This window comes from Bicyclus anynana, chromosome 20 (genome assembly GCF_947172395.1).
Source record: "Bicyclus anynana chromosome 20, ilBicAnyn1.1, whole genome shotgun sequence".
NCBI lineage: Eukaryota > Metazoa > Arthropoda > Insecta > Lepidoptera > Nymphalidae > Bicyclus > Bicyclus anynana.
Window position 1 is genome coordinate 11,505,849 of NC_069102.1, and position 26,592 is coordinate 11,532,440.

The 26,592-nt window shown below is 35.2% G+C and overlaps 1 protein-coding gene across 2 annotated transcripts in view; it reads right to left on the reverse strand.

Annotated features, from left to right (window-relative positions):
• Positions 1 to 1,634: 1,634 nt before the first annotated feature.
• LOC112047156 (protein wech) overlaps positions 1,635 to 26,592 on the reverse strand; it is a 29,209-nt gene continuing 4,251 nt past the window's right edge. The window contains exons 1-2 of one of the 2 annotated variants that reach the window (XM_052887812.1): positions 15,487 to 15,806; positions 1,635 to 12,989 (exon numbers count right to left, since the gene is read on the reverse strand). In XM_052887812.1, the coding sequence (XP_052743772.1) occupies positions 10,629 to 12,962 (2,334 nt within the window). In that variant the 5' untranslated portion in view covers positions 12,963 to 12,989; positions 15,487 to 15,806 and the 3' untranslated portion in view covers positions 1,635 to 10,628. Of the gene's footprint in view, positions 12,990 to 15,486; positions 15,807 to 26,592 lie in introns of those variants that run through there. The other variant, XM_024084165.2, reaches the window with a different exon arrangement.

Sequence of the window (26,592 nt, forward strand, 5' to 3'; positions counted from 1 at the left end):
CACATACCACTGCGCCATGGAGGCCGTCAAAAAATCATTAATTTACGCCGCGAATGGTGCCATTGTTACGTTGTGGATGTCCAGGCAAGTTGTACGAAACGATTTGCATCCACATTTCTAATTCGCACAGTGAAAATTTGGAATGCCCTTCCGGCGTGTTTCCCGACATTTATAATGACATCTTCAAAGCAAGACTGAATAGGCATCTTCTAGGTAAGCCGCTCCAACTTCGCTACAATGCTTTCCGTCAGGCTTAAATTGTAGTCAAACACAAGCCTATCTATACCAATATTATAAAGCTGAAGAGTTTGTTTGTTTGAACGCGCTAATCTCAGGAACTACTCCGATACAGGTCCGATTTGAAAAATCTTTCAGTGTAGATAGCCCATTTATCGAGGAAGGCTACAGTCTATAAATTATCCCCGTATTCCTACGGTAACAGGAACCACGCGGGTGAAACCGCGCGGCGTCAGGTAGTATTGCATAAAAATATGGTTTGAGCAGGTTCGAGTGCATTTTGAGAGTGTTTATTTCATCCAGTTTAATTTTACTGGAACAGTAGCATTCCTTGAGCCAAAGACAATTATATTAATTCTTGTCCATACTGATTTATTGATGATTTTTGAAATCAACCGGTAATCTTTTCAGACTATATTCAGAGGACACATTTGTTATGGGACGCATAAAATCTAGCAAATGGCGTTAAGGAAAAGTCCCTCATCAAAGTCCATCATAATCCGTTGCTTTCATAATTTTGTCGGACTTGCCATGAATACTAACATATGATCATGAATAAATATTTTGTTCCTGTTGTCAAGGGCTTAGAATTTGCGGTAAATTTGCAAGTACATTATCTATACTTATAATAAATCTGTAGAGAGGTCAATTCTGTACATGAAATATATTTCCAAAATAACTATCAGTGGGTGATTAGTGATCGATACTGATGCCAAAAATGCAATCAGTAAAATTTTTGTCTGTCTGTCTGTCTGTCTGTCTGTCTGTCTGTCTGTATGTTCTTTATAGAAACAAAAACTACTGGACGGATTTTAACGAAACTTGGTACAATTATTCTACATACTCCTGGGCAGGTTATAGTATACTTTTCATTGCGCTACGATCAATAGGCGCAGAACAGTGAAGAGAAATGTTGAGAAAACGGGAGAAGTTACTCAATTTTTTAAGTTTCCGTCGCGTGTACAGCCTTAATGGTTAAAGCTACATAGAAACCATGTATGACGGAAATGTTCTCCTTAAAATTATCTATAAAAACACAACAGCATATATATGTCTATCTTTTATGGTTGACTCACAATAGCACGTGTAACTCCCGATAGCTTAGCAGTTCGGAGCTTTCTAATTAAATTTGTCTACTCTTATGTTTATAACACTCATCACTCATCCCTAACTAAAAAAGTTAACATTATTACCTATTCAATAAAAAAAGAATCATAAAAATCGGTAAAGAAACACCAAAGTTATACAAGAAATACGCTAAGCCATCGCGCGTGCATACTAATTCATGCTATATGGATTATTTTTGTGTAACGGTTGCCGCGGACGAAGTCGCGGGCGTCCGCTAGTAAAATATAAAGTAATGAAGGAGGGGATGAAGGATGGTAAATAAAACGCCATTTTCTATCAATCACTTGATTAATTTTCATACAAAATTCCATTAAAAATTTCAAAAAATCCATGACATATATAGCGTCATGCACAATTGATAAGATTATAAGAATCAAAGTAATGATTATTACCGAAAGGATAAAAATAACGTAAATGAAAATATAATGGTAGGCAGTAAAATTATTCTAAATTAAAATATAGGAACATTTATAAAATATCAGTCTTCTTTTAACAATATTACAGAAGTGTAACATAATATATATAGAGATATAAAACGAAAAAAGATAGACTGTTGTCGACAGACAGAAACGGTCAATTTACATTCAAAAAAAAAAAAAAGAAAATAATAATCCACCAGGACATTTGGACGCTATCTTAAGTAAAGAAGACAAACACATCGTTCCGTAAGGATTCTGCTTATTCTAGTAGACAACAGACTTCTAAAGTGGTGATCAGACCACCATCGCATTAATTCCAATCAGTCTTTAATGTATTACAAGTGAGGTAGATACGGTTTACTTAAAACACTGAACACAACTTACACCAACGTGAGAAGTAGACACATTGCCCCAATACTTTAACCTTTATACTTAAGTAGACACAAAACCTTTTAGAATTTTCTAGATAGATGTACATGATGTGTAAAAAGAAGCAATATAATGATCCCAATTGTACAATTTCTCCGATTTATATACACACAGAAACAAATAATTTAGTTATGATAACGTAATAATCATCAAATCTGTTTAAAAGTAAATTTGTCAAATTATACAATAACTGCTATTTTGTGTTCCCACACAAAAAGCAATTAGATGTCAGATTGTTTATAATGTTTCATATACAAAATTAAAAAAAATGTCAAACAAATAATAATTGGATTTCCGAAAGCAACTGTACCTACAGAGGTTTTGCCATTTTTTGGTTTATTATGCTTCTTGTGTGCGTACTTGATAGTTTACTCGACCCCCCAGCCCCGATATAATCTCGGGAAGAAAAATCGACCAATAGCACCGAACCGGATATATCTCGTTCGTTGCGTCAGAGAGAGACAGCGATATTTCCAGTTCGGTCGCAATTGGTCGATTTGTCTTCACGATATATTGTTTCATTCGTTGCCCTCATCATTCACCTACAGGCCTACAACAAGTTATTTACAGGTAGAAATCAATTTATTGTACAATTATTAATTCCAGTCAGTAAAATGACAAGTACAACTGTCACTGTCATGTCATTTTACTAGTAAAATAGCATTTCAGTGACAGTTGTTCTTGTCATTTTCCTGACTGGAATTAATAATAGTGCAATAGTTATCATTCTTCTACGTATTGTTACTATATACTCAAACAGATACCATCGTTAGTTAGAACAATGACGTTGTGTGTGAAGTGACGTCGCAAACGCTCGCATTTTGTACACAGTCTTGTCTACACAGGCAAATATGGTCCAAAATCCGGCATTAGAAATACATACCGTCATCTGTTATTTATTAGTGATAATAAATAAATGATATGTCCACAGTAGCAAATAGGTAGCTTATTTAATTGCGGCCGGACACAGTTTTCATACAAAATCTAGGAAATCATGATTTAGATCAAATGGTTGCCTTTGATCTAGTTCATTCTAAGACAGTCAAATTAAGCACAAAATAAGCTTTAATTTGACACACTAGACAATATCTGATGAGGGTATATAAATAACATTACACAACTGTTTATATACCCTCATCAGTAATCTCGCAACCCAACAGTTGCAGTGTGAAAGCAAGCAACTTTTACGTTTTATATTCTGTTGGATATATTATTTTAAATAGTGTACGATTTTCTTTAATGAACCTGGGAAGTAATTTAAAAAAAAATAATCATGTAACAGTTCGGCTGCAATTTTACTAGAAAACCTATTCGTACTTGCAATGTGTCAATGTGATTTTTTTTCCATCATTTAATTCTTATCCCAAATAAATAACAGATGAGGGTATATATTTTTTATACCGTATCTCGTACTAATATAAACAGTATTTAGGGGTGTGTCATTTGCTTCTAAGCACGTTGGTCCTCGCGTAGAGCACAGGTCGAGACTGACCTGTTCCTCAACGAGGTTCGTTTACAAATACTACTACTAGTTACTAATTACGCTATCATTCATCACCCCCCTCGATAGTGTCAAGAAATTAATAATAAACATGTCTATTATATCCGAGTACTTACTTGTTTCAGAAGTTTCTGAAACAACAGCATATCTTGAGATATCAGGAGTATCAGGAATTATTTTTGTTAGGAAATAACTGAAGGAAAATATATTGATCAATATGCAAGAAAACTTAGTGTTCTCTGTAAAAGAGTACTCTGAAGAATTACGGTATTTTCTTAAGTGACGGGAACAACCATAATTTTTTAGTAAATAATTTTTCAGTGTCAAATTATGACGCGTTAATTAAAAAAAAACTCAAGGAATTAAATGAAAGGATTCTGTTGATTATTTAACTGATTCCTATTCCTCTATTATCTTCTATTGCAAAGGCACCCCGTTACTGGTACTTCAAAAAGAAAATCCCCTGACTTAACATTTTGTATAGTCCATATTGAGAAACGACATCCTGATCCTGAATAATTATTAGGTTATGCTTCAGTATACTCATTCGGAGATTTAGTTTAGTTTTTTGCAATAGAACTGAGAAATTTTGAGACACTAAGGATAATTTGATGTAGACAAATACTTTGTCAAAACAAAAAAAAAAACAAAATCGACAGATATAATAGTAACTTTATCGCTTATTACAATTAAGATACTCTGAAAGGCAGTTAGTTTAATCTGTCAATTTAGTTTTATTTAGAGGTTACAGCCAATGCCTTACGACACGATTCTTAGGGGAGGATGAATGTTAAAATTACGCTAGGACTAACACAACACAAGCGATTAGTTAAACATTAAAAATAGTACAAATAGAATGGCTCAAATACAATTAACTACACTCTCATATTACAATTGTATTATTATGCAGTTTATATTGCGTCTCACCCACGACCTTCTGAGGGCGTCGTTACCACCACATACACCATTTGCCGATACATCGAATGTTTAAAAAACTCGTACAAAATTATCGCCACGCATCAATATTTACGCTCTCAATTTTATTGTATCTATCACAAAACTACAATTTTTACTGCTAGCAACTAGCAGCTTTCACATACTTCATATCGTTTACTGGCGATCAAATCATTTGACTTCATGATTATATCAGAACTTTTTTTTTGCGCTGAATTTCGGCTCACTTTTAAAAAGTGGTTGCGAGTTAGGGCGGCTACTCCACTACTGTCTGCTATACCCTTGTGGCTTATTAGGACACTGTCATCATCATTCTGACAGAAAATATAATAAGAAATTCATCTCAGCATTTATTTTAATATTACATTTAATTTGTAATTCCAGATAGTGTCATAAAGTCAACCAATCAAAATTGCAAAAAGTACTATTTAGTTAAGCCTTTAAAGTATCAGTTTTCTACAAATTCTAGTTTAAAGAAATTGTATATTGCACTAAGAAACACCAACCAGTTTAAACAGCGTATAAAATACACCGAGATATAAAGGCTCCAGAAGACTTATTTTTAGGCAGCCACCCTAAAGCGCAATAATTTCACCCACTAAACCAAGTAACAAAATAAATCTAAGAAACATAACTAAATCATACCGAATAATATGGTTACCGAATTAAATACGATTACCAAATTAAATGCGGTTACAGAATGAATTAAGTAATATTTAGTCGCTTAGCGCCAACCATTTGTTAACTAAGAACCTGTAGTATTTATTATAACTTGCATTTGATGATATGACAGAAGATATTGCTACATCATAAATAAAATACTGTTTTAAATTTGACAATCCAAAATTTAATTTATACGAAGGTCTACATTAAAAAAACAATCGAACCTCGTTAATGTAAAAAAATATACGAAAAATTAATAAAATGCCAAAGATACTTTTGATTTAATTTACACAAAAATCTAAGTTGAGAATGAATGTACAAATTTGTGCAATGTGCAACATCCAAGAGAAATGTGTAAGATAAAAGCAATATTTCTATCACATCACCAAACAGTTTTTATAGATGACAGAAAGCCTACAAGGTAATAAATGGTAACATTTAGACAAGTAGTGAGTATGTAAAATGTGAAAACCTAAATTATTTGGAAGCCGAGTCTAAATGCAGAAAATTTTGCATATTTTGTATGTAGCCAGCAACTGTGAAACTTTTTCTTTATTATCTGAACCGGTGATAATAAACAATTAAGATCATTTAAAAGCCTCTGTATAATCATTAATACCGTTTCCTGTGATTTTTCAAATTCATAGTACATACTGGATTTAAGTATATTTTTCAAGTACAAGTCAAAAAAAGTAAAAGAACTCACACAGCCGCAGACAGCATTCATTTTGTCATTAGATTTAGGTACGAACATTGGTCGCCACATTTTTCATACGTCACCACTTGTTTAAATCTATTGAATAAAATTCAATCCGCTGGTATTTAGAGGTAATTTGCTTTGCAAAAACCACTATAATGTTTTAAATATTTGACAAAATATTGACTCTGAGATTCACACATAAAAAAACATAAAATGTAAGATTTTCAATGGACTTCAAGATAATTTTGATATTTTTCTTATAAAAGCATGCATTTTATGCACAAACAAAAATATTTTTAAAATAATAATAATATTATTATAATACTTTATAATGGCACTGAACAAAAGTAAGTCAAGTTCACTTTTATCTATTAGTGATACGAAATAAAAATAAAAATCATAAAGCTATTCCTCCGCGGAATTTTGTTAATTGACAGTCAAGACGCAAAAAACTGCACATACCAGTATAAAAGTTATTTTTCTACCGCGTTTTTGCCGTTCACACTAAATACATTACTACCCATGTTCAGAGGCGATACATTCAATAGTCATAATAGCTTTTCCTTTATATTGCTGAAAGATATAAAGAATATTTTAAATTGGCAGCTTTTTCCATCGCATAACTTTCAAGATGCTCATAATCAAATTTGTGAAACACTTAACTATAAATTATATCAATTTAAATATTACGAAATTTTTATCTATAATTATTCTTGAAGAGATGTGATCCTTTTTTTAAATGATATAACGCAGTGCGATGCGATAGGAACTTTGACTTGATTTAGAAACTGAATCATTGATTTTAAAAATCCAAATGTGGCGTTTGCCATGTAAGAAAATGGTAACGAAATAACTACTATGACATGAAAGTAAGCTTTGATGAACAACAGTGTTCATCATATGATTGAACATCTCATACTTTGATCAGATACTATCATACTCTACAGAGACCCAGTGCCAAGCATACGTCGCACAACACGATTATTCATTTAGCCGTACAAAACACTCCAAACAACAATTTTTCCGACCTTAACTGATAGAATTTAAGTTAACTCAGACTATAATATTTCCAGTCGCATGAATTACTTCATTTTGTTTTATCATACCTTATAATTTAATTTCACCCACAAAAGAAAATTAGTTTGACAATTGTTAATACTAAAAATTGTCACACCTCTGCACTCGACGTTTTTTTAACGTGCATCAGAAAAAGAGCTATGAATTTTATCAAATAGCAGTCAAAATTTGTATATTGTAAATATTGTAAATATTTTTGTCGTAAAAGCTACTACACGTCATATCGATATTATACCAATGAGGTTGCAAAACGTTTTTGTGCAAGTTGAAACTATCAGTCTCTCCTGGATTGATTGTTTCAACTTGCACAAAAATGTTCATCGTCTATATTTGCATGTTCTAAATGTGCCTTTAGTAATAGCGAAATTAAAATTAGCCAGTGCAAAGGCTGACAATTAGACCACAAAGTAATCATTGTTAGTCAATACTAACATTTGTATCCATAAAATTACGAATATCGAAATAAAAAAAAAATTAAAACCCACTGAAAACGTGGCATCATACTGAAGGAAACAAAGAAATACACACTTAAAAGTTCAAAAAAAGTGTTAATCATCACGACATTTACTAAACCAATTATTATTATCGGTCATGACGAAAATTCCACTTTTCCCAGAATTCAATGAATGTATTCTTACATCCTAATGTGTTTTAGTTGGTGGTGATGTTTTTTTGCGTTATTTCTTTATTTGTACACCAAAGTATCTCTGGTCTACCAATAAAGACTAATAAACTTTACAGTTTTATAGCAATATAGAGAGAAGCAACAATTGTTATCACTGTTGTATCTCCTCGCATGCTACGTTAGTTTGTTTACACGCTTTATCTCAACTGTCTTCCTCATATTTTATGACTAATAAGCATACACCAGCAGAAACAACTATAAGAGCTTTGTTGGTGTTCAGTTTGCGGTCAGTTATCAAAGCGTGTCGCAAATTGACTAAATGTTAGCAGAGGCTACCAAAGGATTACTAAATGGCCTTAGATCGCAATCGAACTGATAAGCGACTAATTTATAAACTTTGTGATGTGGGGAGTTATTGACTCTTTTTAACTTTAGGAAAATTATATATCAGATGCCTATCAGTTCTCACGATGATACTTATAAAAGACGTCTTCAAGCATCTTACGCTATCCTAAATCTAAATATAGACGTAAAACGTTATACTAATCGTACTTTTAACTAATACATTTTATGCTCAATATTATTGGGAACATTGATTTAACGCAAATCTTTACAGACTACATTCTAGTTCATTGATGTATTAACACTGTAAGTTTGTAATATATTGATAAGTTGACTAATTTAATAGTAGATAAAGATTATAGGTACAAAGCGGTTAGGTTTGATCAAAGATTACATCTGTTGAGAGCGTGAGCTTACAGTCGATATACAAGTTAATATAGCTTTGGTACATAGAAGTTTCTTTAGAATACGGATAAATGCTCGTCTAAACATGATACTGGTGCCGTAGCCCTAGAGTCTAGACTAATCTATAAATACAAGTTACTCATGAGGCGTCCCACAAGGAAGTCTGTTGGGGTCGATTGCTTAGAATATAGTTATTCGAACGCTTACATTAAAATGTTCCAAAGGCAGCTTGTAAATGCAAACTACAATTTAGCCAGCGCGGAATTACACCCCGCATCGGAAGCGAGACCTCAACGTGAGTAAAAACTACAACACGCAGTTAAACTATACCATACGAGTAATAAGACGCTATCCGAACCGCTCGATTCGAAAGTATTATGCTAAACTTATATTAAAATAGTGAACACATATTGACTGAACACAGTGTATTAAATCTAATTCATAATAATTAATTATACAGTCGAACCATCCGACGATACATTTAAAAAATAGACTATGCGACAATTCATAAAATTTTGGAGAAACAATTTTGCTAAAATATTTGGACTAACACAAATTTTTGACTGTATACAAGTTACCTACAACGACACGTTATTATTAATTGAAAAAAATAATATGTAGAAGAATATCTATAAATTAGCTAATTTTTAAATCATCGAGTTTTACACCCATGACTTGCACCCATATACACTAGCATTACAATGGGTCTTACACTGCATCATTGTGAACCAATCAGTTTATTAAAAGTTGATATTATCTCGTAAATCTTCAACAACTCAAACCAATAAAAATATGTATCTCCTAAAGACGTATAAAATCAATCGATTGTTATTATGAAAGTGGCTCATGCATATGCAGTAAGATTTCGAATTTTGTCTGTCATATAATGTAAACGTAACAAATCTGCAGTGGACTTCACGGTGATGTTTGTGGACACGGGTGACGTTAACATAAGTACAAGTTATTAAAGATATAGGATCTTACGATTAGCTAGTGATTAATTATTATCATCTATAGCACTACATCAAGGAATACCAAACATATACGTTACATGTAACGATGTAGAGAACGTCGATTTAATTGCAGCCCAATTCATTACACACAATGTAAATAATTGCGACAATTAAATAAACATTACGTGTGAATTTATTAAATAATGCAAACAAAAAGAACATTAAATTGCCAATAAAATCACCATCAAAATATAATACCTACAATTTGGTAATAAAAAATTGCATATAACTTAACGCGTTGGATCGCGACACCTGTCCCCGCCCGCTACGGAACCACGTCTTTAAGACAGTCTTCTAGTCAGTCTCCAAGTTTTATTGCATTAATTTCTTAATTCATTTACACGTTTTCCACGCCTCAAGTCTTAAACAAAATAAACATCTAAATCAAGTAAAATCTACGAACTAAATGATTTTCAACAGTCCTTGCGTAGAGCATTCACTGCATATTAAAAAAAATATATAATATAAAGTACATAAAGTATGCAAAATAACTTAATATAAGAATACGTATCAACGCGTGCATTATTTAATCATTTATTTAACCAAGTTAAAAAAACGCAAAAGTAACATTTGAAAAAAATACTTTTCAAGTTAAATTTTTAAATTATCTCACATAAAAACATCTTTTAAATCACAATGTGATCTTTTTATCTCTAATAATGTTGACGTTTTATACTTTTGTTTATGCAATGCATAAAACCAAACTCAAAGTTTCGACCGTCGATCATCGTGTAATGATTGATTAGATTGTCTGATTTTAGTTAGCACGATTACAGCTATAGCAAGCGGTGCAAAATTACTGTGTAAAATAACATTGCAAACAAAGTTTGGTCTTTAAAGACTAGTTCCACATGAAACTGAAATCAAAAAAATATGGTAACAAAAATTTCATCTTTTTTTTTAATTTAAGGAGAATTTAATTTGCACTCAACATAATGTCAATGACAAACGAAAATCCTCCGTACAAGCTATGCTCGATTCAGATTTCAAACATTAATAATAATAAAATTGGCACATTATGAAAGTAATCACAAATTAAACAAAACAAACATAAAATTTGATGGACCTTCGGCCCACGTCGTTAGTTTCACTTGGCGTTTTACATTTGTCAATACACTTAACATATGGTTCGGTATCAATATACTTTGATATATTGTTTGCCGTGAGAGGTTATATCGCGGGCGGTGTCAGGCAAGGTTTCGAACAACACTACGAGGAACCCTTCCGGGGTGAGCGCCACGTCGCTGGGTCGGTCTTTGTCGTCCAGGCCGGGACTTTTCAAATCTACAGCCCATAGAATACGCAACTCCGATGTAAATACTAGTACACGATGGTTTTTAGAATCAGCTACAATAATATGCCCGTCATCGTCGGTTACTATTCCGGACGGACGGTTAAGTTCGCCGATTGCTGACCCTTCACGACCTACGCAATGCAAAACCTTCGAAAGCGTCGGATCTACCATGAGCAAGCGATGATTTTCAAAATCTGATATAATTATATTACCAGAAGTAGTAAAACATACACCTCTAGGAGTCGTCGGCCCTTTGAGCATTTTTGCAGGATTAGCTCCTTCAAATACAAATTTAGTTATATATGTACCGTCACTAGTGAATAATTGAATTCGATGATTACGAGTGTCCGTTACTACGATATTGCCTAAAGTATTAACAGCTACATCCCACGGATATTGGAACTGACCACATTCCTTTCCGAAGGAACCAAACTTCAAGATAAAATTACCAGACGAGGTGAATATTTGAACCCTGTGATTGTCCTTGTCGATAACAATTATACGTCCATAAGTATCCGTCGTTATGCCTGCAGGAAGATCAAACTCCCCTGGGCCAGTTCCTTTAGAACCGAACATGGTTCTAAATTCGCCACGACCGTTAAATATCTGTATGCGGTTATTTCTCCTGTCTGCAACGATTATATTTCCTTCACGATCTACACACAAACCCCAGGGTCTCGACACTTGTCCCTCATCTTGACCTTCTCTGCCAAACGAAAATATCGGCACGCCAGAGACCGGGCTTCTTGTAGGCTTTACAGAAACTGACATCCAATATCCCGGTATTGCTTGACCGATACCACGAGCTGAGTTTACATCCAAAGACGCTATGCTAGAAGAGATACTATGATCATAATAGTTAGTAGATCTTGTGTGGTTCGTATAGTCTGGTAAGGATCTTAAGCTGTTGGCCGCAGACATTTGATAAGATAACGGTGGAAATGTTTGAGCTGCTTGCAATGAATGTAGTAAAGACTGTCTTGATTGTAGCGAAGACGATGAACTTAATGTATGCATTGCATTTGCAGGAGCTGATTGCACGTCACATTGTCTCTTTATCTGGTCAACTAAATCATAGTTAGGAGGTATGAACATAATACGCTCTTCTGTTACATACATATTCTTAAACATACAAGAGAAATAGTCTACTTGGGCACGTCCTTTTTCCTTGGCCATAAATAAATCAAGTCCCTCAGAATCCATACTACGTACTAAAGTTTCATTAGTATGCGCCAATCCAGCTAGTATACCACGAAGAGTGTTCATATGGTCTGTTAATTCATTCATCTTAGCTTGACGCATTTTTTCTACTTTATCTAACAAATATTTCTCACGATCTTCAATCGCTTGTGCAAAACAGCGCATAGCTTTACGTATTTTCATATTAGCTTCTGCGGTTTCCTTTTCATAAGCCTTAGACATCGCGACAGCACGATCTATAGCAGTTTTTATTGCTTTCGTCCCAGTTTTGGTGTCTTCTATAGCTCTAAAAACACCAATTCTACACACATCTAGCGCACCTTTAATTGGGGAAAAGCAGTGATCTTTATGAACCCACAAGGTACATTCTTGGCAGATAAATATTATACACGCTTCGCAGTAAAACCTAACGGGGTCGCCGTGCAACTCACAGTACATGACTTCTTTGTCGTTAGTGACAGAGTTGGGTCTAGCGCCTATCGGTGATATTTGATGGATAGGCAGCAAAGTGTGCTCTCTCAACTGACAATCTGAAGTAACTTTATGACAGCATTCATGACAAAAGAGATCGTTACATTCCAAACAACGCATTGTTGGGGTGCGTTCTTCGCAGCGGAAGCAGGTGATCGATACGGAGGAAGAGGTGCCCGGGGATCCGCTCGAGTTGTCTTCCTTAGTGTGGCTCTGATTGTTATTATTAGAAACAGTGTTGTACTCACGAATACTAGGTATAGTGGCGTTCTGTAAGGAGCACGAGGGCAGCGCCCAGATGTCGTAAGGTATTGTCGAGGAGGTTGAAGCCGTGGTTTGCAGGCTGGGTGGCTTGTTCATGTTCTCGATGAGGTTGCAGATGATCTGCGACATGGCGACGGGGTCCTCGGGCTCGGGCGCGTTGTGGCTGGAGCCCGAGGCCGAGGTGGAGGTGGCGGGCAGACTCGCCGCCAGCGACTGCGTCATGTTTGCGAACGACGTCATTGTGATGCGCACGTCAAGTCATTAGATCTGGAACAATATAGGCGTCAAATTATAATTTTCATGTATTGTTTCGCTAAATGATAGGCGTCCACAGATCCGCACCATACGCATCGGACGCATCGGATCAAACGGATTGTAGTATTCTTTGTATAGAAAGTTATACAAATGCGACCACTGATCTGCATTGTACGGATCGCATCGAACGGATTTTATCGATATCGATAAAATTAAAAATCCGTTTCATGCGATGCGTTCGAATCGTACCTACAATGCGGACGCCTACGTTTAATGTACTGATGTACAATTTAGATCGGCAGTTTATCATAAACAGACAAACAGACGCGGCGGAGGACTTTTTTTTTATATAATAATACGTATAAATGGCTAGCCTTGGTGACGATATCAAGCGAGTCGCAGGAATTCGCTGGATGCAGGCGGCTCAGAATCGTGATGTTTGCAAGTCCCTACAAAAAACCTATGTCCTGCAGTGGACGTCCATCGGCTGATATGATGATGTTGACGCATAAATAAATAAATAATGCTTTCTACTCTTACATTACTTGTATTATTAAATAATAACCGGTTTCTATTATACATTTAGAGAAAAACAGTTAACAACTGTTTAGAGAAAAACAAATATGCCCGTCTAATAATTAAAAAAAACATTTTTCGTCTTATTTAGTAAAAAATATGGATTTCAATAACGAAATCCTCACTCAAATTGGATCAGTAAACAATCATATACACTATGCACAAAAATTAAGGGAGCAGAAAAAAAATCCAAATTTTTGGGGGATTTTCAACAGGCTGTAACTTATACAAAAATGGTCGTACAGCAAAAAAAAAAAACCAAAATTGTAGCTCTAAGTGTGTAGTTTTTGGATCTGAGTTTGAAAATTTTTTTTTTAAAATATTTTTCGAGTAATCATAAGAAAACCACCGAAAAAAAATTTTTGAAATTTTTTTTGGTTTTTTTTTTAATCTACGGACGTGGAAAAAAATTTTTCGACTCAACCTCCATATGGACCGGATAGCTTGTTTATTCAGATTTAATTTTGTTTTTTTTAAATCTCGATACGAGCATTTCTCGCTGAGATATCGATGTTTGAATGGAAAAAGATCATTTTGTCTTTGATTACCAATATCTCAGCAACCAATGATCGCACAGAAATTTAGAGGTTGGTTTTAAAAACTGGAATAAATTTTCTACAAGGATTAGCAATTGAATTTTGAAAAAAAATTTTTTTTCAATCATTACATGAATTTGAAAAAGCATCCAAAAAAGGGCTTTTTGTCGTTTTTTGGAAAATCAAGCGCCCAATCAAAAATATTGCGGAAACCACTGACGTTAAGTGTGCCTTTTACTGTTCAATATACCCACAAAAACCCTACAAAGTTTCAATTCAATCCAGCCAACCGTTTTTTTTTCCCACTTGATCGAATTTTTGAAAAAATTAAAGGAGCAAGAATTTCGCTCTGAAAATGTCATAATTTTTATAATGCGGGCTGTTATCAGGAGCAGAGGTGGCAATACGCGGTATTAGCACAACACACACACACACGATTTTTTCCACGTCCGTAGATTAAAAAAAAAACCAAAAAAAAATTCAAAAATTTTTTTTCGGTGGTTTTCTTATGATTACTCGAAAAATATTTTCAAAAAAAAATTTTCAAACTCAGATCCAAAAACTACACACTTAGAGCTACAATTTTGTTTTTTTTTTTTTTGCTGTACGACCATTTTTGTATAAGTTACAGCCTGTTGAAAATCCCCCAAAAATTTGGATTTTTTTCTGCTCCCTTAATTTTTGTGCATAGTACTACATACATACAAACAATCATATATGAATAATACACGAGTCGAATTCAGAAACCCTTTTTTAAATCGGTTAAAATCACAATGTAAATTTATGCCTTCACATTCCAGTTAGGTAAACTAAAATTCTCATGGTTCTACAATCTACATTTCGCATGATTTTTCTTATTGCTAAACATGGCAGGTAGGTCAATGCCCAATCGTGGGACAGTTACACAGATAAGATTAGATAACTAGTTTATTGGTGACGAGATTTATCAAGGCAATTGCAATATTGTAAATATTGGATTTTCTAAACTAATAAACAGAGCTAAGGTTTGATTTTTTGGTTCGTTTGTAGGCTCCGAAACTACTGAAACGATTTTAAAAATTCTTCCACATTATCATTAAAGTTACATTATCAGCGAACAGCATATGCTACCACGGAACTCCACACACACACACACAAATAAAAATGTGTGATATTATGGGTATGAAGGTGTCAAATTGTAAAAAAACTCAAATAGTAAGTCAAAATTCATTTATTTCAACGGCTTGGTTTAGTTTAGTAGCACTTTCGAAACGTCCGGTAGTAATATTATTATTTATTGCTAATTAGATAATGGTGATAATAATAAGTCGAAACTTAAAATTTCATGTGGCTAAATAAAAAAAAAATTAGATTCATCAAAAATTTCAATTTTAATCCCGATATAAAATGAGACTTACGTGTATAATCAGCACGGTATATAGTATGTCCAATGACACATCGCCCGGTTATAAATATAATTAGTGGAAAATAGCAACACAATATAATGAAACTGGTTTATTTAAATACAACTAAAACAACAACACAACACCAGAAATACTTGTTGGCAACAAGTTTATCACTGACCGGATGGTAGCGCAACAAAAAAAAAAAAAGTTACAACTTCACAAAATTTAAAACAAACATATTATTCTAAACATAAAACGGTTGTATTTCTGCACCATTCGTTTCTAATGCTGCATTTGTACTATGGGGTTGGTTCGAATGGTGCATTTTGCGAAAAAAAATCTATCCCAAAAACTTTTGTGCGCTCCCTACCACCAACCCTCGTGTTAGGTAAGGAAGTGCGAGCGAGACGGAACTATCGAATAGTAATGCGTGCGTGAAAGCTGTCCAATACAGCACATTCCAAAAGTTTCCATAATTTAGATAAAAGTGGTTCGCTATGATTAGGGTTGTTGCATTCCTCTATTTTTTCCTATTTATAACACTATATTTCGAGTATATCAAAATGTTTCTCTATAAACATTTTTTTATATCGATCGAAATACTGGTTTGTGTTAAGAGAGAATAAGAAATTCTATCTACTTTCTCATCAAATGCCAAGATTTTTTAGGTCTAGTCAGGCTATTCTTAATTTATGATTTAAAATAAAATTATTCACGTTGCCATTATGAAAATGCTTAATTAATGTTGTCAGCTAATAAAAAAAATACATTTTGTTTAATTAATTTAAAAAAATGCAGGTTCAAATTTTTTTTTATTTTGGGTTTTAAGCTCTATATTTTATGTTCTTCAAGGATAAAAATACAAAATTGAGACATGTTCTTTTAATTTACATCCTATCTTATCATATTTACTCATGTAGATGAACATTATTCTCTAGTTAACTACTAGTGTAGGTACTGTCCTCGACACACGAATAAATACGTACACATAACTACGTGTAGTACTTATACGTACAACACCTAGATGTAGATATGCTCTTTATTTGTACACCACAAGAACAAAGAACAAGAAAAATAGAAACATTATATGAATACAAAAGACAGCCTTATCGCGTGGTACAGATCGCTGCTAGGAAACGAATATAGGTAGGCACTCGTTCAAAGGCGTTCAAGAAAAGCCTTCTCGAACTTAAGAAGTTAAGTGCTTTAGCCTTAAAAAGGTAACAGACAGACTAACTTTCGCATTTACAATTTTTTATTTATACTAAAATTATAAAGCTGAAGAGTTTGTTTGTTTGTTTGAACGCGCTAATCTCAGGTACTACTGGTCCGGTTTGTAAAACTCTTTCTGTGTTATAGCCCATATATCGAGGAAGGCTATAGGCTATATATTATCCCCGTATTCTTACGAGAACGGGAACCACACGGGTAAAACCGCGCGGCGTCAGCTAGTTTATCTATACGTACGATAAGTGTCAACCCTGACCGTATTGAACTTTGTATTGAGTGGCAGTGTGCGTGGGCGTGCGAGCGAGAGGACGGACTCCTCAACAAAGATGCTGTATTTCGGGCGTAGAGACGCGAAGGCACATGGCTCACGACCTTGGGCGGCGTGTGCACGTGAGGCAGGTCCGGGTCCCTCGGCCATCTTGCCGCGCCCCCGCCCGTGCCGATTGTGAAGGGTGCCGAAAATCGATGCTATCCCTCTGCCCTTTTATCCCAAAGGGCGAACCGCTGATACGAATCCCTTCAACATTATTGCTATAACCCAAAACACTCGAAAGTTCTTATGGAAATTTCCCAGCGATTTCTCTCTCAATAGTAAATTTTCTTTTGCTATATTTTACATCCCTACCAAATCACCGCAAAAAGTGATCCGAAATTAGCTAATCCACTGAGCGCACATATGTACACTTTTTCATTTACTTAGGTACATCCCTTCAACATTATTGCTATATCCCAAAACACTCGAAAGGTCTTATGGAAAATTCCCAGCGATTTCTCTCTCAATGGTAAATTTTCGTTTCGATATTTTACATCCCTACAAAATCACCGCAAAAAGTGTTCCGAAGCTAATCCACTGAGCGCACATATGCACACTTTTTCGTTAACTTACATGATATATTTATGTTTATATAGTTTTGCACTTCCTTCCTTACATCTCTCTCGACATTTATATAGTCAATATTCAGGTATTATTTTGTTTAAATAACTTTCCTTGTTTACTATGTGATACAATGAAATTAAGACAATCAGCGGCTTTTGCTCGCCACAGTTTTGACGCAGTAGTAATGTATTAGGTCTATAACTATAAAATCTTTGTATTCGAGCTAAAAATCACTTAAAAATCCTTTGTTTGAAAAATTTCAAGTGACCTGCGTTTTCTCTCAGCTTATTTTGCGATAAATTTTCGTTACACAGCTACCCTTTTACTACTTCGAGTATGTTTAGGTAGTCGAGATGGAAATCATGTCTATTTTTCATTTTATGGGAAAATTTTAAGTGTAACTTGCGGGATAGGCAAATTATTGCGATAGGGCTGGATCATACTATGAAGGAAATCTTTGATTTTGATTAAAATTAAGTCGTGAAACCTCTCAAATAAACCGAAGTTGGCGGGCGACTTTCGATTTCGATATTCCATGGTGTAGGTAATTTCTTAAAAACTGATTTCGTTAAAGTGAAAATTGTTATTACACTTACCTTTACCTGATACGAGTATTAAAAGTGCGTCAGGAACCTGTTCTGAATAACATTTCATTGTGCACATAAAGCACAGCGCTTAACCACGGCAGGTAAGCTCAGGTAAAAGGTACATTGTAACAATTCGGCGAAATAATCCTGAGGCCCTGATTTTTTAAATAGTGCCGTCGAAATTTATCAATAATATAAATAAAACATCCAAGCGCGAATAGGACGTGCGTGCTAGGGAGGTTCCGTATAACAACATCGATGTATCATATCTTCATTATCTTTATATCGAAAGATCACTCATCACAAAATCTCAAAAACCGCTTGACGTACAATGATGATATTTGGCAGGGAGGTAGTTTATAGACAGTAGACGCCCGCTGAGAATGGATTTTGCGATAGGGCCGGATTAAGGAGGTCTAAAGGCGGACGATAAAATTATCATTGCTCTAGCCTATGCGTTATAAGTTAGAACGCACGAATCCAGGCGGCAACGGCACCCAAATCCGACGAAAAAACAAAAAGTTTTCCAAATCCGGAACATCCTCAATTTCAGTTCAATTGTAAAGATGTTGAATAATTGTAATTACAAATTAACAATAGTAATTCTATTTTCGGAAGACATTTCTATTGTGATGACGTCCCTTTAGCATATACATATATGTATACACACACAACACATGTTATAGCTTGGCAACTTCGTTCGTAACACTTCCGATGTTCCGCGCGGGCCGGGGGCGTGTAGCGATGAATGAAAAACCCACGTCTGATGCACGTCACTTCCTCGCACGCACGATTTCACACCCACGCAGTCTTTCCTCCCGTCGCCCGCATATCATGGGAGTGTCATCAACGAACTTGTCAGACTATAAATATGCTATCCAGACTAAAAAAATTAATTTTTTAAATATGTTTTTCACAATACGTGCCAAAACGCCTGTCGGTCATGATGGTCTATATTTCAACTGTTTCATGACGTCACTATAACAAATCCCTTACAAACCGAGCGTTTCACAAAAATTACTTTGACGTTTAGTACATCAAGTAACATTGTGACGTCACAAAATGGACGACAGCGTTTTTGGCGTTTGGAAAATTGAAAAAAATACCTACATGAATTTTAAGCTTAATTAAGCTTTTAAAGAAATCCTTTACTATTATTAATAAATAAGTATCGATATATTACTTTGTGATGATAGACGAGTTAGGGGTAAAGCTGAAGCTAAAGAGATTTTTCGAGATTTGCCGCTCGTCTATTGGGCCCCCTAACTAACTTTGATACAGGGCCCCTCCAGGGCACGCTACGCTAGTCGCTACTGTAATGAACAGTAGCTTATCTCAATAATGCGTCATGTACTTGCAAGTAGTCAGAGTACTGACGTACGTAGAAAGCTATGCTTGGCCGCACAAAAGATCAACGTTTGTTACTATTTCAAAGGCATTGTTTACGAACCGTTTTGTAAAGGCCGGTCACCGTAATGTAGGGTCACCAGCATTTGAGTTCTCGTGAGACATGACCCCGTTGACATCGGTTTATCCATACCGACATTATATTTTAAAACCTCAATAATAAATACAAGGTGTCCGTGCCTTGATGTCAGCTATCACCCTGTAGAGTATGTCGTAATATTTACGGGACATCCTGTATACTTTCACAATACACACATCATTAATAGCGCCAAAGTAAGCGTATAGCCTGTGTAATGGGTACCAAGAAATCGGATTTTATCATATATATATTTATAAACTACATATAAATACTTATATAATGTATAAATACACCCAGACACTGGAAATTACCGATGCTCAATGCACAAGATGCACAAATATTTTCCAGTTGTGAGAATCGAGCCCACGCCCGTGGATGCAGAAAAAGATTTCGCAATAGGGATGATGACAGTTTTTTAAATTGTATATAAATTAAGAGTATACTAATAGCAAAGCAATTTTGGAAAAGTAACAGGGTATCTGCGATCGTTACTTTCGGAGCGGTCAGATTTGTGGCGCTGCCGCGGATCCCTGAAAAACGCTCTATACAAAATGGCACGATTTAGTAACGTCGTTGGCTCGCTGATCGTTATGTTTGTATGGGCGTTCAAACACAATTACTAATATCACATTTAATGTAAGGAAGCTAAAACTGTATGAATTTTCATTTAATTACGATAAAAGGTTTTTAATAGATTTTGAAATTTTATTATCTCATTTATTTTGCAAATATCCAGACAATCGTTGCTTTTTATGTATAAATTAGATAACATTGACTTTATTTACCCGAATGTATCATAAAAATCAATATATTCAAACCTAGTCATCATCCCCACTATTGTTTAAAAAAAACACTTTATACATATACGTTTGCAGATGTTATTGAGTCACATATTTAATTCCACAAATAATAAATTTTATTGAATACCTACTTAACCCAGTTGTTACGGATATACCTTTTGTTGCTAGATCGTTGTAATTTTTTGTACACAGTTTATTTATGACCCCAAAGGACCTAAAAAAATATTAAATAAATTTTCTTTTGCATGGAAATTGCGGAAAATGGTGTTTGATAAAAGGAACGCTAGTAAAATTCATTACCTTATGCTGATTTGTATTGTGCTTGTATGTACTAGGTATTATTCGAGCGAATGTGATAAATAAAAAGAAAAAAAACACCATAACCAAGATAAGTTTTATTTGTAACATACGAGTATAGCATACAGCCGCATATTATTCAGTTATTTGGTGTATGATAAGCTTCAAAATAGCTTTTTGGATGAAGAGTTACAGAACAAATTGGTATTTTTATGACAAAATGCACATCGCAGCTGTTCATTTTTATACTGGATTATTATGACCTATGTTACCATAGCAAGAACTGTCATCATAACCTTATGACAATCGACCAGGCTTTCGGGAAATGCATTCATTGTATGTTTCTAACAAAGAAGTGGAAACACTCCTTCGAAATTTTGATATGGTCGTAATCTCCTCCGTTCATTTTTTATAACTGCCAGACATTATGGACAGCCATATCCAAACAGTGGAAAAGCAACGAAAAATACCATTTTTCCCATTATTAGAATATAATTGGTACAGTCCAATATTTTGATCAGAGCTCTACATTCATCTTTTCATTATATGTTTTTATCAAAGCTGACTGATCAATATGAATGTATTTTTTCTGTTGCTGTGAAGATTTTTTAATTTATATAGTCAGTTGGACTGTTGCTGCATTGCCACAGTAACTACATTCCATTTGCACACGACACTTTCTTCGGCTCTGGTAGATTTGTACCTTATCCTATCCTGCCACATTCTGTTTTCTGCAAATATTTATTTTTTTCTATTTTGTCGGATTGTTCCTGTTTCCTTCAGACCTCAACGTTAGTAACTTCGTCAACTTCGACGCTCATATCCGAATCTGGCGATGATTTACTGACGTTTATTTCAGCTGAAGCTCTCAATTGTGGCCCAAGTCAATTTTGAAGAGATATTTTCAGCCCCAGAATCTTCATCAGTGAATTCAGCGTTACAATTTTTAGGGGGAAAGATAGTTAGGAGTCTGGAATAGATTGTTCTTCATTACGTTTCAGCTCCTCAATAATCTCATTCAAGCTCAACGCTATTTTTTGACACCTAAAACAAATAAATAATAGTAGTTGATATTACTACTGTTTGATATAAGGAACGCCAACTTTCACACAAAAATAACTTCAGTAAATCTAATGCAATTGCAAAAATTTTTTTACTTACAAATAAAAGAAGATCACTACTTTCATGATTTTACAAAACATATATAAATATACGGATTAAACATTTTTTAACTTACCTTAACAAATCCATAACGAAAAACCACTAAGTTACAACTCGCATAAGTAAATCACGGCACACGATAACACCCTCAAACCACTTCTAATAGCTTCACACAGTTAACAACTAACTGCAAAAGCATAAATATTTTTTTAAAACTACCCACTTTTTTGTTTAGAATTTTATTTCTCACTTGATCTTTTTATCAAACGATAGTAACAAGTGGGTTAAACGTGTTGCAAAATGTACGTCGAAATGTGCTTACGCACACTTTGCGTGTCGTTACTTATTGGCTGTGTTTTACCGTTGTTTAAAAAAAAAAACACCTGCGAGTAAGACAAGTAATAGTCATTTATCGACTGAAATTATGGTCATCTTCAAAAATATCTACATGGTAAATATTTTTATCTTTTATCTTAGTGTAAACTTGAAACATGGCTACCCTACAACAGAACGCAGGACGCAAGCACAACAATGTCGAAGTGACGGAAATGCGTACTAAACACGAGAAATTATTTTACAGACTTTTATGTGAAGTACAATTATTATAGTGAACAGTTCCTTTACCTACATTCCGTTTGCAATTATTATGAATGGACTGCTGGCGTATATTTTTTATACACTGGTGAAACTGTTACTGTTTGTAAGACAATAGAGATGCGTAAATGGATGTTTGGATTTTTTTTTTATTATTGTGTTGTTATCTTTTCATCAGAAATTCCTCAGTGACTGAAGACAAATCTTCGAACAGTGCGTGTTGCCAATGATCAGCGCCGGCCCGAAGTAAATTTTAGAATGGAGCGAGATCCAATTAAGGCGCCTGTAGTTTGCTCCTAATAATATATACCTATACCAAATGTGAGTGCAAAGTAAGTAAGGAACATGAAGATCTCGACCATACCTACTCTGGAGTGACCAACGTTCTTTACCATTTAGACTAGGATTTGGCGCCTGGAGCGACTGCTCCGTTCGCCGTATGGGCGGGCCGATCCTGCCAATGATGACCTATGCTTCTGAGATTTGGTGGCTAACTATGAGCCACATAAGAAGAGTCTCCAGCGGGCGATGGAACGAGCTATGCTCTAATATCTCTATTATTAACTTGATACCTTCAAAATGATCAGAAGCACATGCGATGTTTTTTTCGCGTTTTAATTTAGTAGAAACATTTTTATGATTTTGAAGTCGGTTGTATTTTTTTATTAATAATATTAGTATCGTAGTACACATTTAATTGCTCAGCCCAGTGGATATGACCTCTACTTCCGATTCCGAAGGGTATAGGTTCGAATCCGGTCCGGGGCATGTACCTACAATTTTCAGTTTCACTTATTATATTTTAAGAAATTAAATATCACGTGTCTCCAACGTGAAGGAAAAACATGTCAGGAAACCGGCATAACAGAGAATTTTCTTAATTTTCTACGTGTGTAAAGTCTGCCAATCCGCATTGGGCCAGCATTGTGGACTATTGGCTTAACCCCTATCGTTCTGAGAAGATACTCGTACATAGCACTGAGTGAGTGAGTGAATATGGGTTGATGACATACAAATACATTTAATTATTGGATTCTCAATAAAAACAATATATTCATGCATTCTTAACGCATTTGCAGTTCGCACGCATTGAATATAGTCGATTTGAATACTAGACTAAAATAGCACGCCCATCCGGCGTATGGGTTAATTCATTTAGGCCAGGAGACCACCTGCCGATCACTTTTGACATTTGGCCAATTTCAATTTATTATCCACTTGTTTCCATATGATTACATTTTACTATTTAACGTCTGGTTTTATATTTTTTAATGTAGTCCATGGATGCCCGGATTGCATAGAAGATGGCCAAGTCAATCTAACATAAAAACAATATCACATAAAATAAAAAGTGGGATTTATCATTATAATTTAATTTTAGTTTGGTATTGTATTGTACGCGATTTTTGATTTTGTGCCTTTTTGCTATTTTTATTCGCAAAAAAAAACCGACGAATCAAAGCGACAACGTTAACCCAGATCCGACGGAAAATCCACTACGCACGTTACACCATCCTCAAGAGATGCTCTACAATGTCCAGATGTGAAAGTTTGTTGAATAAATGAACGTTGGCTTCGAAATTTTGTATGAGGATTTTTGTCAGATCTGTCAGTCAGTTATTCGGGGATAATAGCAAAATAAATAAATATAATTAGTCACTATTTATATTGAACTTCCACAAAAAAAAACCCTACTTCTATTCCATCTAAGTATGTAGTATGATCAAATCAGGAATTAGATCCGCAGACGAACCAAAGTCACTGACATAGCTCAGCGAGTCGCGAAGCTGAAGTGGCAGTGGGCAGGCCACATACTTCGAAGAGCCGATGGACGTTGGGGTCCCAAGGTGCTGGAATGGCGACCCCGCACCGAAAAGCGTAGTGTTGGTCGACCCCCCACTAGGTGGAACGAGGATATCAAGCGGGTTGCAGCGAGCCGCTGAATGCTGGCACCTCGAGATCGTTGTGCTTGGAGGTCCATGCAAGAGGCCTATGTCCAGCAGTGGACGTCTATTGGCTGATAAGGTATGTAGTATACTAGCGGACGCCCGCGACTTCGTCCGCGTAAAAATCGATGTCAACTTTCAACCCCTATTTCACATTCTATTTTGCAAGTTTTATAACTTATACCTAATAAATAGTCCACTTATAATTTTACATTTACAAATGTACCTAGAAAAATTAAGGACTTTCCGTACAAACTTTCTACCCCTACTTCACCCATTTCTGATTCTGTTTCGCGACAAAAAGTATCCTATTATCCTTCTACGTATTATGGTCTCAAATCGTCTTAAGTATCATTTGAATTCATTCTGTAGTTTCAGCGTGATGCCCGGTCAAAAAAAAGGCAAACAGACAGACAAAAAATAGAAAATAGGCTTCAGTATCGATCTCCTACCTCTGCCCTACTCCTACCCTACCCGTACCCTAACTGTATCGTACCCCTACCCTACCCGTACCCTACCCTACCCGTAATCTTCCCTTTTCCTACCCCTAGGATAGGGATAGGCCCTACCCCTACCCTACCCCTAACCTAGACATACACTCCCCTACCCTGCCCTACCCCACCCTACCCCTACCCTACCCTTACACAACCCCTACCCTACCTGTACCCTACCCTACCCTTCCCTATACCTTCCCTACCTTACCCTTACCCTTAGCAAAATCGGTCCAGCCTTATGAGCGTGGTGCGATGACAAAGGAAAATAGAGACTTCTATGCTAAAGTTATAATCTTTGGATCTACTGGACCGATTTGAAAGATTGTTGTACCAATAGAAAGCTACGTTATTTGCGAGTGTCATAGGCTATGTTTGATTCCCATATTCACACAGGAACGGGAACTCCAAACGCGGGGCGTCATGTAGCGGAATTTCTGCGTCTTTTAGAAATTTTGTATTATCTCCGAAACTATTTAACTAATTAACATACTATAAAGGGCAAATCTTATCTCCATAATATCCTTGTGATAATTAAATAATTTATTTTGATAAGGATTTAAGTTAAGTAGCATAAATAATGACGCAAACCTAAGTATATAAAATTTATAATTTTTAAAACACAAAAGGTACTATATCTTCTAATATATAGAAAATAGATATATGGTGTCGCGGCCTTTTTTGTAGAACTTTTAAAGATACATAAAGCCTCTATACATTAATTTCAATTTTACACAATAGTTAAGGCAGCGCATGCGAATAAGTCTGCTTATGAGGATTTTCGGTCCGACCTGTATGACAAAAACTGTGTTAACTCGGCGAATATATATCATACTAATATAAAATATAGCCTATAGCACTCCCCGATAATGTAGCATTCTACTGGTGAAAGAATTTTTGAAATCGGACCAGTAGTTCCGAAGATTACCCCATTTAAAAAATGTGACAAACTTACAAACTTTACCTCTTTATAATATTAGTATAGAGTATAGATAAGTATGGATGGATGAGAAAATTGCAACGCCAGCTCTCAGACTAGCTTAACTACAAAGTTGTACGTATCCTCCACGCCGCACAATGGCGACCGCACCGCTGTCCGGTAGAACCGGCTAGAAAAGAAAATTAACTGCTCGCCGACCGCGCGATTAATATTATATGCAAAATAACGTGAAAATAACAGAGATGTAATTAATTAAAAACGGACAAGTGCGGGTCGGAGTGTCCCACCAAGGGTTCCGTGATAAGAAAAACCATTCTTCATCATAAATAGAAAACGTATCATAATAATAATTAAAAATTTGTTTAAGCTTGTGCCAATGATGCCCTCCCAGGACATTTTTCATTTGTTAAACCTACCTAATAATGATTAGTAATTACAAATATTAAATTTTTCCTTAAACCTGTATTTCATTTATTTATTTATACGTTTAAATCAGAGGTTAGCTAACGGGAAGTACCCTATGAATTCCCTTGAATGTCAAAATGAAAGTTTTATGTGGCATAAACAGGTTTTCATAGCTATAGGGGAGTTTTCAATATTTTCATACTGACTACCGCGTTAAACGTAAACGCGAATTTATATGGAACTAGCGGACGCCCGCGACTTCGTCCGCGTGAAACTCTATGTAAACTTGCAACTACCCATATCC